General features: G+C 40.7%; 1 protein-coding gene across 2 annotated transcripts in view; it reads left to right on the forward strand.

Annotated features, from left to right (window-relative positions):
• Positions 1-18,195, forward strand: part of FARSB (phenylalanyl-tRNA synthetase subunit beta) — a 72,225-nt gene that overhangs the window by 31,594 nt on the left and 22,436 nt on the right. For both annotated transcript variants that reach the window (XM_049615838.1, XM_049615839.1), the window contains exons 15-16: positions 2,755-2,872; positions 14,853-15,008. In XM_049615838.1, the coding sequence (XP_049471795.1) occupies positions 2,755-2,872; positions 14,853-15,008 (274 nt within the window). The remainder of the gene's footprint in view (positions 1-2,754; positions 2,873-14,852; positions 15,009-18,195) is intronic.

The following is an 18,195-nucleotide window of genomic DNA, read 5'->3' on the forward strand; positions in this document are numbered from 1 at the left end:
CCCAGGTGCCCCTCTTGATGATTTTTCTTTAACCGGGTTTGGAATCAAGGGGAATCTTAGAATTGGGAAGAAATGCTTTCAAATAAATTAATGCTGTTAATAACATGTGAACTCTTGAGATAGTTCTGTGGTTTTCACATCTGTAAAAGAAGGCTCAATTCTAAAAATGTTTAAAGTTCTAAAAATGTTAAAATTTAGATTTTTTTTTAAAGTTAGATTTAATCTATAGGGCTACCCACTAATGCGGTAGATTAGGGCGAGGCTGTTTAAAGAACTAATTGATAATAACATGCACCAAGTACATGAGTTGTTTCTCGGTACTCAGTGTCAGAACTTTGAAGAATTATGCCAATTTGGAAAGATTGTGATCATAAGTTTGCTTTGAGGCCCACTAGCTTTTCTACTGCTCTCTCTTATGGTGTTCTTTTTAATAGGAGACACTCAAAATCATTTGGGTACAGGGATTTTTCAGTAAATCTTAACTGGGTTTTTATTTGCGTTTATTCCAGGTTTTCCATTTTCTCCCAGTTTTGTTTATCAAGCTTGATAGATGTAAGATGAGGTAATGTTCTTTAGGTTTACATTCTGTTTTCTATGTAAGTGGGAGGAAAACAAATCAGAAGCACATTAAATATCACTATAAATAGTAGTGGTTTAGCACACTTTCAGAATCAATAATTCTGCATAAAATACATTAGATGAGAGGCTATCTTTTGGATTCGACAGATTCTGCAGTTTACTCATGGTTTACTAGCAGATATATCCTACCGTTACTCATGGGGCTGACAGGTTTCTGTTTGCTTATGGTTAAATGTAAAGTTGTTTGTGGACTTGTAACTCCCATTTATTGTCTAAGCCCATTCTTTCTCTTGCATAATTCTTAATTTGGGGGTATTTTCTCACAGAGATGTTAGAGAATGGATATAAGAAGAAATGTCATTTAGTTAAGACATGTAAATTTTTATTATAATTATAAACAAAATTACAGAACGTTACCACATTCCCCCAAGTCAGCAATAGTATTCTTTAGTATCCTTAAGTAGCCAATCATTGTTCACATTTTTCCAGTTGTCTCAAGTTTTCTAATAGTTTGATTTGGCATTCAAATGTTTGTACAAAGTTGATGTGTTTCTTAAGTCTTTTTAATTTACAGATTGCTCCTCTAGCCATCTCTGTCTTTTCCTCTCTCCCTTTCACTTTATTTGTTGAAGAAACGGGGTCATTTGTCCTGTAGAGTTCCCACAGTTAAGATCTTGTGGAATACGTTCCACTGGTCCCCTACATTTCTAGTATGTCGGTAGGTAGATGTAGAAGTTTGATTGGATTCAGTTTTCACTTTTTGTATTGCCGTTTGAGTTTCTAAACAAGCAAATAAGGCTTATCTGTAAAATGGGGGGGGGGGGGACCTAAGAAAAATTATTTACACAGGAAGCTTGTCTGTATTACAGTAAGTTAAGCTTTCTTTTAACACTGCAGTTTTGTTTCTGATTGGCTTGGGCACTTTCTCTCCATTCGCGAACGTGAGCGGTATTTAGAAAAGCACCGAGATTGAGGCTGCTCGCAGCAATTGCGAGAGTGAGATTGATAGGAAATCCGTTCTCTTTCCTCAACACACATTCTACTAGCAAGTCTTAGGGGCTTATTACTGTTACGCCTGTAGGATCTCAGAGGGGCTGCTGTTTTAGTCAGGGTGGTCAGGACAGACGGGCCTTTGTGGGAGAGGACCTGTTGAGAAGAGACCTAAAGAAAGTAAGGCCGCCACATGTGAGTCCAGAGGAAGAACGTATGAAGTGGAGGTAGGGAGGAGGCGTGGAGGCCTGAGGTGGAAGTCTGCTCTTCCACGGAGTGTGGCCAAAGCCCGGTACGCCCAGTGGGGGCAGCGTGTGTTGAAGTTGGAGAGGATGCCAGGGCCAGATTTAGATACAAGGACCCCATGTAGGGCATGGTTTTATTCACAGTTGGGTGGAAACCTATTAGATTTTTGAGCAGGGGAGCAGGAGTGGAAGCCGAGAAACCAGCGTGAGCTCACGCAGTCGTCTGGGCAGAGGATGGCAGTGCTGGTGTCTGACTCCAGGGCCCACGTTCTTGATGACGGTTTCCTACTCCTCATAAAACTGGTCTGGTCACGTGATGCATCGAAAGCCCACCTGTCTCCTTGAGCTCAGAATGAGAAATTTATTTGAGACAGAAGTAGGGAAGCTGTTTTGTTTTTAAGAACTAGGATGTCTGGTTGTATTTCTTTGGCTACGAAGCTGAAAACTATAGTCACAGCTTGCCCATAGCAACTGCATAATTTTTTTTAGTGCTTACGTATTTGTGTTCTTTTTTCTCGTTGTCATGGTATTTTAATTGCATTTACATTTTCCCTGGTCTTGGTTTTTAAGAATTTGATTCTGATTTAACTTATATAAATACTTGGGTTTCTTGTAATCTCCTTCAATTTCTTTATAAAATAAAGCAGGATATGAAAATTTATATATTTGAAGTCTTAAATAACCAATCCTAGATACAAGCATTGTATTTATAATACTTGTTTCTCATTTTGGGATCAAGTTTTGTGACTTTTCATTTTTTAAGTTTGGAAGCCAGAATATTTTAAGTTTTTGTCTTGGAATTGAAAATTAAAAATGATTTGGATATTTAGGCATTGCATTTTCCAGAAGAGTCTTGCTGTGAAGCTGTTGAGTTCTGGCCTTGTCACCAGGTCGGTTTGGTTCTCCTTCGGTCAGTGCAATTTCACGTGTTCTCCTGTAGGTGGCACGCACTACCCTTCTTCCTGGCCTCCTAAAGACCATAGCTGCGAATCGGAAGATGCCCCTTCCTCTGAAACTGTTTGAAATCTCTGACATTGTAGTAAAAGATTCTAGCAGAGGTAAGAACAAGTCCCCTTTTAGTCCCGCTGAAAGCATTTTATTATGAAAATTTCACCTGGATATTAAAAGGTAAGCAGTATGATGACCCCTGTGAATCCAGCGCCCGGCTCAGCAGTTATCAGCACGTGGCCAGTCTTTCATCTGTTTGTACTCCAGCCTGCTTCCCCATGTTCTTTTGATGTAGTTCCCAGACATCCTGTCATGTCATCAGCAAACACTTTAGTATGTATTTCTAGAAGATAATGTATCTCTAAAAGATAACAGAGGCCACTCTTGATTTTTAAAAAATAAGCCACACTCTTTTATCATCGAAGACCCAGCTCGTGTTTAAATTTCCCCATCTGTTTCATAAATTTAGTTTTCATGATTGATATGAATCCATCCAAGGAAGCTATTCAAATATTTGGTTGCTCTCTTATTTCTTTAAATGGAAAGCAAATCGTAAAGAACTTAACATTTATGAAGAACCCTGTTAAAACCTCAACTTGAGGGGTGCCTGGGTCGCTCAGTCCATTAAGCATCTGACTTTGGCTCGTGGGTTCCAGCTCCGCGTGAGGCTCTGCTGACAGCTCAGAGCCTGGAGCCTGCTTCTGATTCTGTGTCTCCCTGTCTCTCTGCCCCTCCCCTCCTCACGCTCTGTCTCTTTCTCTCTCAAAAAGAAAGAAACATTCAAAAAAGTACTACGGAACATTTCCTTATATCCTGTGATTTATGTGCATGTCATTTTAAGGTGCTTGATACCTTGCCATTCTAGTTAGCAGTGGCTGTTCACTGTCACTCTTGTACTAGTTATTATACACGTTTTACCAGGTTTTGTCTCGAGTGTCGTCTGGACTTCTTAGTACAGCCAGTTGCTTGGTCCACCGTTTGGAACTCAGAGATTCCTGAAGAAACCTGTATTTAGTTAGTGCTTAAACCTGATTGCCAAGGATGTCAGTCTTATTCAGACTTTTGTCTTCAGACTGAGGTCGGTCTGGAGCTGCATAGGAGATCATTTCTTGGTGAGCGGTACCATCGAATGACTGAACTGCTGGCAGTATTTCTCTGGTTCCCTGGATTTAACTGTTCAGATCCTGTGTTCTATTCAGGAGCCTCACCCCAGACTGCAGAACTCCGTGTTTTCTTTTGAATCTGTTGACACCAGCAAAGGCCTTTTCCTCAGTTTCTCTTGGAGCGGATCATATGGCAGTTGTTCTGACCGCCCAGAGTAGTTGAGAACCGTTGGCTGTAAATCAGCTGATCTTAGGAAATGGACACTAGAGAGGCACGTCCGTGCCGACGGTATGTGAACCTTTTGTAGCAAACTCTTCCGCCGAAGCTGGATTCCATCGACTTCCCGGTGTGCAGCCTTGTCTTCGGCTAACGGCATCACCTTGCATTTGGATGGTACTTTATACTTTTCAAAATCTTTTTAAACATACTTCTTCTCTTTTGATTGTTAATCCATCTCTTTGAGGCAGATGGGGCCAAAAACACTGTCCATGCTTAATATATAGGAAAATTAAGACAGGGAAGTGTTAATTTGCCCAAGGCTGGATAAGTTTTGGACTTCAAGCTAAGGCCAGAATTTGGTTTCTGTGCATATATCCTTAGAGAATAAAAGTTTATTTTAATATCAGTCTGCGTAGCATTTTCTTTGGGTGGTGTATCAGTTTTCTTTGGTGGTAGAAATCAAAACATTTTCCGTGCCGGCTCTAAGTAGTTCTGAGGGTTCTTGTGCCTCAAATCCTCCATCGGTACAGATAACTGAGAATTTGTTATGATTTCACTGTCAGGTTTTTCTGTTAATTTTGACTCCTTTCCTTTCGTCTTGGCTCTTTGAATTGTATGTTTTGATCCTTGGTGATCCAACCTATTTACAGATGTGTATAGGATTAGGTCAGTTACACTAAGTTTCCTCAAAAGTTTTGTAATACTGTTTCAGCGGTAGGCCTCTTTCCTAATGGCAGGGGCTCCCTCAGGGCGCTTCAGGGCTGGGCACACTTGTAAGCAGGCGGCTCGGAGTCTGGAAGGTGAGGAGCCAGCTGAGGTCCCCACGATTGCCGCGAGGACATTTTCGCTGTGAGCACAGAGCGCTTGGCTGTGGTGCAGCCCTTGGTAGGGATGTCTCTGCTGTTTTTTTCTTTCATGTGTTTCTGGGAAGGCCCAGGCACAGACTCCACTCCGCAAGCGAGGACCATGCTTGGAGATAAGGCCGCCTGTTGAGAGCGAGCGAGCTGTTGTTCAGTGCTAGCGCTCTGGGCCGTCACGTAACACATCGCCCTGGCGATAACCCCAGAAAGTCAGTCTGTATACTTGTCACCTCCGATTTGCATTTCTGCTACACTTCGTGTCATCAGAAAGAGTAGTTTTCCTCTCTGTAGCAGACCTTTTATTCCGGTTTTTACTTGTGATTATTGTGCTGTTCTCCCCCTGGAGCCATTTTCATCTGATAAGACATTGGCCTGTTATCTCGCACCATTCTGGTTTATTGTCTTTAACCTTTTCCGTCAGTGGGGTTTGAGGAATGAGAGGAGGGAGGCGTGCTCAGTAAGTTCACCCTCTGGAGTAGGTTTCCTCTTGAGGGAGACCCGGAGTTTTTATCCTAGCAAGTCATTTTCCTGATGGATTATTCTGCGTATGTGCAGGTGGACCCCCTGCTTGTCATTTGGGGGTACGCAGAGGACCCTGTAGCGGCGGCAGCTCAGCTCCATGGATTCAAGACTGTACAGCCAGCGTTTTGGGGTTTGAGTCCTGGTTCTGCCACTTAAGAGCTGCTCAACCTCCGACAATTTATTCAGTCTCCCTGTGCCTGTTTTCTCATCTGTAGCAGTGGGGATGATGGTTGCACTTACTGGATTTTTGTAAGGATTACGTGAATTTGCGTTTTGAAAAATTCTGGCCGTGTAATAGGCACCTTTTGGTGTCTGCTCTTACTGGCGGGGTATTAGCAGTCCCTGAGGCCAGGTACCTAGCGTCCTGGTCTGTGGTGATTGTCCATGAGAATGACTTGTAAGCGTCCAGCCATTAAAGGGTTAATGTCACCTTGCTGCCGCCCTTGGGGCTCCGTTTTTGTCCTAATTTTTTATTTAATTGGGTTTTCTTCTGTTGTATTCTATCTTCTTATTTTAGGGCATGAAAAACCAAAATGTACTGGGGGGGGGTGGTTATTTACTTAAAAACAGGAATGTTGTTTTCTTTTCAGTAATTCATCAGCCACTTCTCCTCAGTGAATTGAGCACATACATTTTTACTGCCTTTCAAGCCAGTAAGCATTTTTTTCTGTCGGAGTTAGCCGTTTCCTCCTAAATAGTCACACTGTTTTGAAGAAGAAAAATCTAGAGTATCAAAAATGAAATGATAGAGAACTTTTCCAGTAATATAAAAACATCCCAGATTTTCATTAGCGGGGGGTGCTGTACCCAAAGTTCAGAAGGTAGGGATGTATGGCAAGAGTAAACAAGACCATCTCATTCATTGCACTGGTAGAAGAGTCTTTTTTTTTTTTTTATGTTTATTTATTTTTGAGAGAGAGACAGAGTGTGAGCAGGCGAGGGGCAGAGAGAGAGGGAGACACAGAATTGAAGCAGGCTCCAGGCTCTGAGCTGTCAACGTGGGGCTCAAACCCACGAACTGTGAGATCATGACCTGAGCCAAAGTCAGACACTTAACCGACTGAGCCACCCAGGCGCCCCCGAAGAGTCTTTGAGTTCCTTTTCTTTGCAGGGTCTGTTTGGAATATAAGAGAAAGAGTTGCCAGTCTTGAGGGAGATGAACTGGTTTTTATTTTTTTATTTTTTTAACGTTTATTTGTTTTTGAGAGAAAGAGAGAGAGTGCGCGTGCGAGCAGGGGAGGGGCAGAGAGCAAGGGAGACACAGAATCCGAAGCAGGCTGTAGGCTCCAAGCTGTCAGTACAGAGTCCCATGCTGGGCTTGAACCCACAAACTGCGAGATCATGACCTGAGCTGAAGTCAGACATTTCACTGACTGAGCCACCCAGGTGTCCCCCCGTAAATAGGTTTTTATACATAGTGCTCCAAGGGAATGTACAAGGGATCCTGATAGCACAGAGAAGGATTGACAGTCACCACTGACTTGTTTTGTAACATTAAGTAAAACCCCGAATTCCAGCCTCATGTCAGTTTTGTATAGGCAGGTGTATCTTCCTCAATGGAAATGAAGAAGAAATCTGTGCTGGATTATTATATGCCTCCCACCAATTTTATTCGCCCTGTGTTCCGGTACTCTCATACATATTGTACTCTTACGTTTTTGTAAGAGCAAATGAAATGTTTTCATTCTTGACCTCATTGGACACTTTCTTCTGCTCGTGTGGACTCACTGACTGACCGTCCATGTTGTGAGACTATCAGGCTAGCTTCCTGTTGAGCAACTAAGTCAGACACACTTCTCAAATATTAAGACTTCAGTGTGGAGTCCAACATGTCCTGGCTCTTTAAGGCTGAGCCAGCCACTGCATTTACTGAGCTGTAGGATCCAAAGTTGCTGCACCATTGTTAAAAATTAGTCATGACTCAAGCAGCTAAGCGGATTTATCCCTTTTGGGCAGAATGGCATGTGTCTTTGGAATGAAGTTAAATGCAGACTGTGGTGTGGGGTGAATTTTCAGCTGTGTTACGGAAGTCGGTAGAAGCAACCCTGAAGCTATCAAATCAGGCTGCTGTGAGTTATTGATTTCAGTTGTTCATAGTTCCCTCTATATAAACTAAACTATGAACAAAGTAGTAAATTTATTTATTTCTTTAGAGAGAGAGAGAGCAGGCACGGGAGAGGGGCAGTGAGAGAGCAAGAATGTCTAGCAGGCCCCACTCTGAGCACAGAGCCTGACGTGGAGCTCGATCCCACAACCCTGGCATCATGACCTGAGCTGACATCGAAAGTTGGATGCTCAACCGACAGCCACCCAGCCGTCCCAAGAGTAAATTACTTTAGAGGAGCCCAGGACCTACTTATGAATTAACTTGGGCTAATCTTTATGCCCAGAAAAGCAATTGGATTTTGCAAAGCCCAACATTCTGGCTTTTTATTAAAAGCAGATTGAGTTCTGCCATCACAGTTTATTTCATGATGGTCACTGAAGCTGCCAAAATGCCTAGAAGCTCACTGAAGTGGCGGTAGAGAACACATCGCTGGGTTGAGTCTGAGTTTAAAAGAAACCATACCTCAGCAAGATGGCTTGGCTTGGCTTCGTAAAGGGTATAAGGTGCCTTGGGTTTAGCATGATTCAGTCACATCTATGGAGAATCCTGATGATCACGTCGCCACGCACTTGAGTTTGAGCTACTGCACTTGAAGGCTTTGGGGCTTTAATATTACGGTAGATGGAGCAGGTTACAGGCCCGTGAACACTGGGAGGGCTCCGGGGACCTCGCTTGCCCGAGCAAGCATGCTCGCTCAAAGCCTTCATTCACTTCTTGCTCAGACCACTCCTACTTTCTCCAGAGCATCGTTACAGTCCTGGTACGAGCTGTGTTTTCTCTGCCCCCGCCCACCCCCTCCCCCTAATGTTCAAGTGGTGTCTAAAATTTTGCACTCTTCCGTAGCTTTTCTAAATCAGAATGATCTTCTGACCCTGACTTGTTTAGATGTGGAAATCCAGAATCTCTTTTAGCGTTAATCACAGTATATGAGATTCTTGTTCTTCTTTCCTCCTTGGGCCACCAAGGCTGTGTAGAACACAACTAATTCACTGTTCCATGATTTGGTTTGTTCTTCCAGCTTCCTCTGTACCGTTCGTGGATCTGTCTATATTGTAACCTACTGAATACGGCGGCCAGATATTTATAGTTTTTTCTATAACTCTTTGCTTGATAAAGAGCTCAATAGAGGCGTTTTCATTATGAGCTTGTGAAATACTTGAGCTCTGAGAAATTGTTCATTAATTCTGCAGCCATCAAATAATGGAAGATTATCTAGCGTCCACATGTGGAATGTGGTTTTCTGAAGAAAGCTTATGTCATCAGTCTGGATTAATTTAATTTTACTACTTCATGTTTTTGGCATGTAGAATTTCCAATTAATAATTCAAAAAATATGGATGTAAGGAACATTGACATTGACAGTATTTGAAGTAGCATCATTCCCCTATATGATGGCATCTTAACTGTAAATAACATCATTTTTAATATGGAAAGTTATTTTAGTGTGTTTGGTTCCACATAGTTAAAATCTGCAAATGTGAGTATAATGTGCTCTGTCATGCATTGCATATTGTATTTTTTTAATAGATAAAAATCTGTTCCAGGTTTATGTTAACTAAAAGGCAACCCACAGTTATAACTTTTTCCTGCATGCATTGAGAAGGTCATAGATTTTTTTTTCCTCCTCACATTTATGTTTTGGCTTTCAGCATTATCTAAAAAAAGAAAAAAAAAAACCCATACTTTGGTGTGTTAATATAGAAGTTTTAAGGAAAATTGCTGTTAAGGTTTCTGTTTGTTTTTTTTTTTTAATTTTATTTATTTTTGAGAGAAAGAGAGAGAGAGAGAGAGAGAGGCAGAGAGGCAGAGTACAAGCAGAGAGAGGGAGACACAGAATCCACAGAAGGCTCCACGCTCCAAGCTGTCAGCCCAGAGCCCGACATGGGGCTAGAACTAGTGAACCACAAAATCATGACCTGAGCCGAAGTCATATGCTCAACCAACTGAGCCACCCAGGCGCCCCTTAAGGTTTCTGTTTTTAAAATTTGTAGTATCTTTAAGAACTTTCACAAATACATATTAAGAGCAATTTTATTTTTCATATTTAATAAAAAACAAAACACATATCCAACTTCTTCCTAATTCTACTCTTATAGTTTTATGTGTATATGTGTGTGTGTATATGCTGTTACAATGTATACACACACACACACACACACACACACACACTCTTATTGTATATTTCCTGTGCATATGCAATCATGTGTTTTACATTTCTCTGTAGAGCCATAGATACATATAAATACTTTCTAGTGTTTAAAAAATTGAATTATGCTTTTCCTATCATGTACTTTTGCCTATGAACACATTCTGTCCATTGCATTCTTTTTAATGTCTATATGATATTCCATTGTGTGGCTGTATTATAGTTTGTTCAGACTTAAGATGAATATTTAGATTGCTACCAGGTTTTTGCTAACATGTCTGTTGTAATGAGTATCCTTGTACCCTTATACAAATATGTATTTGTACAAATAGAATTAGTCCATAGGTATGCACCTTAAATTTTTGCTGTCTTAAATTGTCTTCCAAAAAGGATTTTTTTGGGGCGCCTGGGTGGCTCGGTCAGTTAAACCTCCGACTTCGGCTCAGGTCATGATCTCACGGTCCGTGAGTTCGAGCCCCATGTCGGGCTCTGTGCTGACAGCTCAGAGCCTGGAGCCTGTTTCAGATTCTGTGTTTCCCTCTCTCTCTGCCCCTCCCCTGTTCATGCTCTGTCTCTCTCTGTCTCAAAAATAAATAAACGTTTAAAAAAAAAAAAATATTTTTTTTATAAACTTGCAGCCCTAACACCAGTGTGTAAATGTTCCTGTTTTCTTATGTCAGGTAGGTATTAAGGTGTAGGTCTTCACATAATTCTTGTAGCTCTTGTGAATCATTTAATATTACATCGACATGTTTCAGGAGATATGCAAAATTTGCCACATTAACTATAGTCTCTTGGGTACCAGTATTAAAGAAATTTATTGGGTGGAATGGATTAAAAACAAAGGTGCTTCATTTTGTTTTCTGCCTTGACCAGACTGTTAATCTCAGTGCTCAGTGTTGACCTCTGGTTTTTCAGTAGGCTTTCTCCTAGCATCTGTATTTGGGCCTTTACGTGAGTCTGAGAATAGAGGCGGAATTGTTCCCTTGAAGACTCTGCCCTTTTACAGTCTGTCCATATATAATAACCTAACACCCGTAATTTGCTTCTTATTTTTCGTACCGTGGTGAGAGACGGTCTACACTGAGCAGGAGCCTGTTTGAATAATTTGAGTTGTAGCTAATAGTTCTTTACTGGAGGACATCATGTACCACTTTTTTTCCTCCTCTTTTAAAAAATCATTTGGCATGTTCTTTCAGCTTCTAGAATTGTAGCCAGCCATCCCCTCTTTCGGGTGGTTTAGATCAGCCTCTCCAGGCAGTACTTTGAAGTCTGCAAAATGCATTGGTAATTTAGGCTGACATACTTGGCAGGCCCATTGAAGAAGCAGAATTGTTTGATGGCCTAACACAAGAGGTCTGTTAATGGAGTTATGAAGAACTGAGGCACTTCCAACAAACGCTTGTTTTGGCATGAAATTTAAATAGTTCTTATTTTGCGGCATGTAGTCAGGGAACTTCCTGTGATGTAAGAGGGTCCCTTGGTGCAAAATACTAGGAGACGGAATTTTATTCTACCTGGCGGTTTCTCCAGGGAGGAATGGGTGGAACCGAATATGTGGTCGTTTCCTCCTTTAATTCAATTTGGCTACAGTAGAGGGAATATCTTAGCAAGATGTGAGGAAGCAAGTCCAGAGGGAGTGGTAGCACTGGGGAGATGTGGAGGAAAAGGCCAGTCCGTGGCGGGAGTTGGAAGGACCATCTAAATAGTTTAATTCTTACAGTGGGTTTAGTATAAGGCCCTAAAAATCTGTGGCTTTTCTTAAAAATATTGCAAAATTGAATCTAAAAATACATAGCGTATTTGTGTATGTGTACGTGTGTTATGCAAACATCTTGAAACCTTTCTTGAATAGAATATAATTTTAAGGCATGTAATTTTTATTGTAAGCTCATCATTCTGATCATCAAAATCACGCGACCTGCTTTTTCTTAATTCGAAGTCTTTAAAGCAGATGTTGCTCCTCTTATCAGAAAAGTTAAGTTTTACGTGGTTTGGAGATCAGGAAAGAGGTATTCCAAGGCACCGAGGTTACCAAAACAAAGCTTCAGGTTATGTTGCTAAGCTCTCTGAACGCTGGCATTACTGTTGGGCTCTTCTCTCCCAGCAAAAGTGGAACAACAAAGTAGTTGGAATACCTGTCTGTGGGTTAAAGTGGAAGCACGTGACACTAAGAAATGGGTACCACATGGCAGAGATACCCAGGAGCAAGTCAGTAATATGAAAGGGATAATTTAGTTCTGTTTCATTGCATTGTTTTCCCTTCAGGGAGTATGCGGGTGTATGTGTGCGTGTGTGTGTTCCGACGGAGAAATCAAGCCCCTCATTTTAGTTTATGCATGTGGTTGGTTTAGTGAGGTTTTATGCCTGCCTGGTCTTAATACTAGTTTTTATTCTTACACCTTCAATTATAGCTTTTAGATACCAAATTCCTTTATTCTCACAAAGAGAAATGATAGAGAATGACAACAGTGAAGAACTCCTTTCCTCCAGCAGCTGGCTCCTGTGCGGACTGAGAATGTGGCCCACTGTCTGGGCCTGGCCCCGTTTAATTGTTCTGTGTGTGTGTGTGTGTGTGTGTCCCCTTTCTGGGCTTTATTCATTTATTCAGAAATTAATTGTTGAGGGTTTAGTCTGTGCAGGCCTTGTGCTGGCTTTGACCTTCTCCCTCCAGGGATGCATAGACTAGAGTGCCTTGAACTTGGTGGGCACTAAGAAATGTTACATGGCAAGAATGGTCATTTCTTCACTGTACTTAGTCAGAAGTGTCACTTCGAATACGCTTTCTTTCCATGAGTTACAATATTGTTGATGGCTTGAAACTTCAGTTGAAGGACTTCTGACAAATAACACATGAGAATACTAAAATGTGTCCTCTTAAAACCATTTTAAGAACGTACATCTTTGTATTAAGCTTGTATGTTTTCATCTAAGTGCTTCAGAGATTAAGAAATCTCTAAATCCTTTAGAGACTTCAACATTTGCAGTGTTTACTAGAAAGAGCCTGTGTTTTAAAAAAAAAAAAAATTAACGTTTATTATTGAGAGACAGAGCATGAGCAGGGGAGGGGCAGAGAGAGGAGGAGACACAGAATCTGGAGCAGGCTCCAATCTCTGAGCTGTCAGCACAGAGCCCTGTGTGGGGCTCGAACTCAGAAACTGCAAGATCATGACCTGAGCTGAAGTCGGATGCTTAACCGACTGAGCCACCCACGCACCCTGAAAGAGCCTGTGTTTTAGAGCCAGACCATCCCAGTCATATCCTGGTTTTATAGCTTATTAGCTATGTAATTACAGTTAGCTCCAGCCAGTTTGCTTGACATTTTGGGTAAAATCTGTCTGAGCCTTTGTTTTTCCATCTAACTTTTCCTGTCCCCTTTTATAGTGGTAATAAAACCCACTGTACATGATTGTCTTGAAAATTAAGTAAGATTATAGAAGAATGATAGGTACTAATAAGTACCTGGCACATAGTAATCAGTTGTGAGTTTTCCTTTTCACCCCATTTATGTGCTCACTTTTTTATTACTTTAGTCGTATAGTGTCTTAAAATACCCAGGTTTTATTTGGATATCTGGAAGGTAGAAGACATTTTGTATTTTGTCAGTCATGGCTATGGGAATAAATCTGTGGAAGAACTTTGGCTCACTCCATGAGAATATAAAGTAGATTATTTTTCAGTTTCCCCCAGGTAGACATTGTTTTATTTTTTCTCTGTCCCTAATTTGAATAGCAAAATGAAGTCAGCATTCGATGTTTGTGTTAGAGCAGCAGTCTCCTTCAGAATTAAAGGGCCACAAGTGAATATGTATCTGTTCAAGTTAAATGCTCACTGTTGAATTTGAGTTCACCTCTATATGCCATGCACTTTTTTAAAAAAGGAGTTTTAATAAAGTTTCATATCTTTGTAACCATGACTACAAGACACAAAACAGCTCTGTTGCCACTAAACCCCCACGTTGTGCCATTGGAGTTACATTTTCCCCCACATCTAAGCCCAGGCAACCACTGTCTGTTCTCAGTTGCTATAGTTTTGCCTTTTCCAGAATGTTCTATAAATGGCCTTGTATGTAGACCTTTGAGACTGGCTTCTTTCATTCAGTAGAATGCCCTTGAGATTCATGTAGGTGGTCACATCTATTAATGGTTTGTTCCTTTTCATTGCTGAGTAGTATTCCACTATATGGATGAACCATACTTTGTTTATCCACTCACCGTCAGGGTTTATTTGGGTTGCTGCACATCTTTCTTAAAATATTTTGGAAATGCTGATTTTCAAAGTAGAATAATATGTATAATCAAGGAACAGTTGGAAAATAGCTGAAATTTGGTAAACATGATCTCTGCCCAGATAGAATCTCTGTTGGCATTTAGGTATATTTCTCTTCATTCTGTTTCCTGTGTGGAGAGTTTTTTGGCTTACATTTACATCAGTTTTGTTCTTGTCCTCCTATATTGCTTTTTTTCATGTTTTAATTGTGAAGAATATATGTAACATATGATTTGAAAAGATTATAAACCATCCAAACTAAGAAATAGAATATTTATTGCCAGTATCTCAAGCGTCCTGTAAGGCTCTTCCCCATCTTATCACTTCTCTTTACTTAAAACAACCACTGTCCTAACTTTTGTGATAGTTACTCCCTTCTTCGCTTCAGTTTTCCACTTGATCTTAGCCAAAAGGCCGAGAAGCAATCGCTTCATAGTTTTCCAGCCAATGTATATGCTTTTTTTAACATTTTTTTTAAGTTTATTTATTTATTTTGAGAGAGAGCGAGAGCATAAGTGGAGGAGGGGCAGAGAGAGAGAGAGGGAGAGAGCGAGAACCCCAAGCAGGCTCTGCACTGAAAGTGTAGAGGCTGATGCGGAGCTTGAACTCACAAACCGTGAGATCATGACCTGAGCGAAATCAAGAGTCAGACGCTCAACTGACTGAGCCACCCAGGTGTCCCTGTATATGCTTTAAACAATGTAATTTTGACTCTTTGAACTTACGGTCTCCTCACCCCACCCCCCAATTTACTCTAAGTATTTGCTTTAGCTCTAAGTTTCATAAAGATGCTTTTTAGCCCCATAGGAGTTTCTTAAGTTATGGTCACCATGGCCTTGTGTCTAATTCTTTTATTTTTTCAGATGTAGGCGCAAGAAACTACAGGCACCTCTGTGCTGTTTATTACAACAAGAATCCTGGATTTGAGATCATCCATGGGCTACTTGACAGAATTATGCAGCTCCTGAATGTGCCTCCCGGTGAGAAGAAGGGGGGATATGTGATCAAGGCATCAGAAGGTAAGACTCGACTCATCAGCTGAATCCAGAGTTAGCGATAATGTAATGAAGAGTCCAGGTCCTGTGTTTTGATAGTTTTTTTCAATTTGATTGGGGTGGGGAGGTGGGAAATAGAGGTTCAATTTCAATTAATTGTTAGTATTTTCTAGAAAACATTTCCTCTTCCCTCCAGCATCTTAGGAAAACACCTGCAGAGCTCTTTTAGTAAAGTGCTTTTGTTCCAGGTGAGTGTGGTAGCCCCTAGTTACTGACACGGTCAAGCCACCAGCACCGTGGTGGCACTTCTGAACTCAGAAGTCCAAACTGGAAGCTGAGAGGACCTAAACTGAGGATTCACATTCACATCCGCCTGTCTGAAGCCTTTAAGGCAAAAGAAAAACCTGGAAAGTTATCCTGAGAGGCTTCACGTTAATCAAGTCGTGAGGTTGACTGGGGAAGAACACGAATCCCCCTGTATGAAAGCCCGTGCAGCGACATCTGTTGGAGAGTTTAAGTTAGGCTGACAGGACGGAGCACGTATCCTGGTGTGCTGGCTTCTCACTGTGCCGGGGATGCTGAAGTTTTTACATTTCGTTTCCCTGTAGTTGGAACCTGAGTTTATTTTGTTAGACTAGAGATCCAGAAACAACTTGAAAGGAAATATTTTATACCACTCCTTCCTACTGCCTGCCTGACAGTTTTTTTTAACTGTTAGGCATTTTAAATGTCTAACAGGAAATTCATTTTTTTTTTTAAAGTGTTACTTAGCAGTTACTAGTGATATGAGGTCTTTTGGAGGGCATAGTTTTGTTTTTCTTAGATTTATTTTTCTTAATCCTCATAGATTGTTTTTTTGTGGGTGGTTTGTCTTAAATTTTTTTTTTTTTAACTTGAAGATTTCTTTGAAAATGCAATAACCCTGAAACATGTGGGCCTTTTTAGGTTGATCTGTGAAGTTTTTTTTCTTTGGTTTTCTTTTTTTTTTTTTCCCCCACAAAATTGAGAGATTAAATATGGCAGGGAGTTACTGTTTTCTGCCACATTTCTCATTAGAAATTACCCAGGAAGTCATGTGTTGGCCCTCTAGAAGCGCAGAGTGTTAGAACTGGATCTTGGAGTTCAGCAAATCCAATTCCCTTGTTTCACAGGTGAAGGAACCAGACGTAGGCAAGTTGAATGAGCTGGGCTGCACGTCACGTGCAGAATCCAGGGCTCCTGCCGCCCAGTGTTCCTTCCACAGGCCCAAGTTGCCCACCTTCTCAGTGCCTTTACTCATGTATTCACCAGTTTGCTCTTCTAGAGTTCTTTAAGATAGGGTCAACCAAGTTAATAGCAACCTGAAAGCTGGTATCTTCTTTACCTTCTAAAGACTTAGAAACTTCCTTTCATAAATAAATTAACTGGATAGATAAAAAACAGTTCTCTGAAACAGATTATGCTGTGTATATGAGGCCTAATGTTCTTTTCTTGTAAGATTGCAAAGAACTGAAATGGTGAATTGGAACATAATCTGTTACGGATGGGACACTTTTATATTAATGATATTTCTATAAACCATAAACCGACATTTTAATATGATGCTTCTCTGGCCTCAGTAATCTCCTTAGACATTTGTTTTTCGAAGGAATCGGAGTTCCCAGTCATGAGGCAGGTTTCAAGATGACAAGGGTAAGTAGGACAGGCCCCACTATCCTGGAATCTGTAGGGTGAAGAGCATTACATTCCAGCTCTCACACCAGGCCACTGCATCCGACGGGAACCTTGAGGTTTCCACAGGGGGAAACTGTGCACCTGAGGGCATCCAGCAAAGCATTACTGAGCTTCTGGGAAGTTAGATGGGCCTGTGAAGGAAGGAATAGGGAAGCAAGACGAGCCACATGAGCCAAGACAAAATACGATGGGAAACATGGCCTAGTGCAGTTTGGTTTGACTATAGGGTGAGGAAGAAGCTTAGGACTATATTTGAGAGTCCTGAATGCTAGAATGATGCTAGGGATTTTAGCTAATCAGGAGAAAAAATACTGAAGCTTCCCTCCCTCCCTCCCTCTCTCCCTCCCTCTCTCTCTCTCTCTCTCTCTCTCTCTCTCTCTCTCTCTCTCTCTCTCTTCAAGTAAGTGATATGATTTAGACCTGTACTTGAGAGGGATTAATCTGGCAGCAGCATGGAGATTGGGTGGCATAGAGTAAGGGGTAGAGAATGGTTGGAAGGTCGTATAGTGTGGATTCCATATCACAGTATACACTATACGACAGTAGTGAGGGTGTTGACTTAAAACTTGAACTTCTGTGTTGGCCATAGCCATTCCAAGAAGACTGATTTAAGACGCTTCTGAAAGGGAGGAGCTACAGCATTTAGCATTTGGAAAATACCATGGTATGTGTTGCTTGGAACCATTTATAGAAAAAGCGAATCTGTGTTGATCTTTTTAAAAGTCAGATTTTTATAATTCTAAACCTAGGATAGTATTTAAATCCTTTTATTATTTTTGGTGCTAAAATATGTAATACTTAGTACTTAATCTCCGTAATGCAAAGATGTCTGTTGTGTTGTGTTTTGTTTTTAATTAGAAAATGCCTTCATAAGCTGTACCTTCTGATGTGGTTGTAGGTCTTGACATTCACTTTTTTTAGACCAAGTTGTTACTATGGTTTTGATTTAGGATGAGGACAGAGTCAATATTCTGTTTCCTTTTAAATTTATTTAGGCTTTCATAGTAGAATATTGTAATGTCTTAAAGTTTTGACGTCTATGAAATGTCCTAGATTTATAAATTTGAAAAGCTTTGGTACAACTTCTTTATACATATGGGTGGCCTGGACCAGTACATGTTTCATTATATCTAAACTGGCTATTTGGGGGGTAAAGAAAAACAAAGCAGGGTATTTACTTCTACTGCCCCTATCACCAGCATTGGCCACATCTTTTTTTCTGAGTGCTTTCTGTAAGAGCCATCAAACCAAAGAGAATTACTGTCATTATAAATGATAGTTCCTCATTTCTCATAGGCATTTCTAAGTCTATTTTGATTAATGACATTTTTTTTATGGTTAAAGAAATCGACACTTAAAGTAAGTGGTTTGTCAAAACAAGTCCGGAGCAAAGCTGGTATTCATCTAAAACTTCACATGTTTATTGTATATGTATCATATAGATATACGTATATATCTCCTAAGTAGCTATGTAAACACTGGAATTTGGTAGTTGGAG

Source organism: Panthera uncia (assembly GCF_023721935.1).
Source record: "Panthera uncia isolate 11264 chromosome C1 unlocalized genomic scaffold, Puncia_PCG_1.0 HiC_scaffold_3, whole genome shotgun sequence".
Classification (NCBI taxonomy): domain Eukaryota; kingdom Metazoa; phylum Chordata; class Mammalia; order Carnivora; family Felidae; genus Panthera; species Panthera uncia.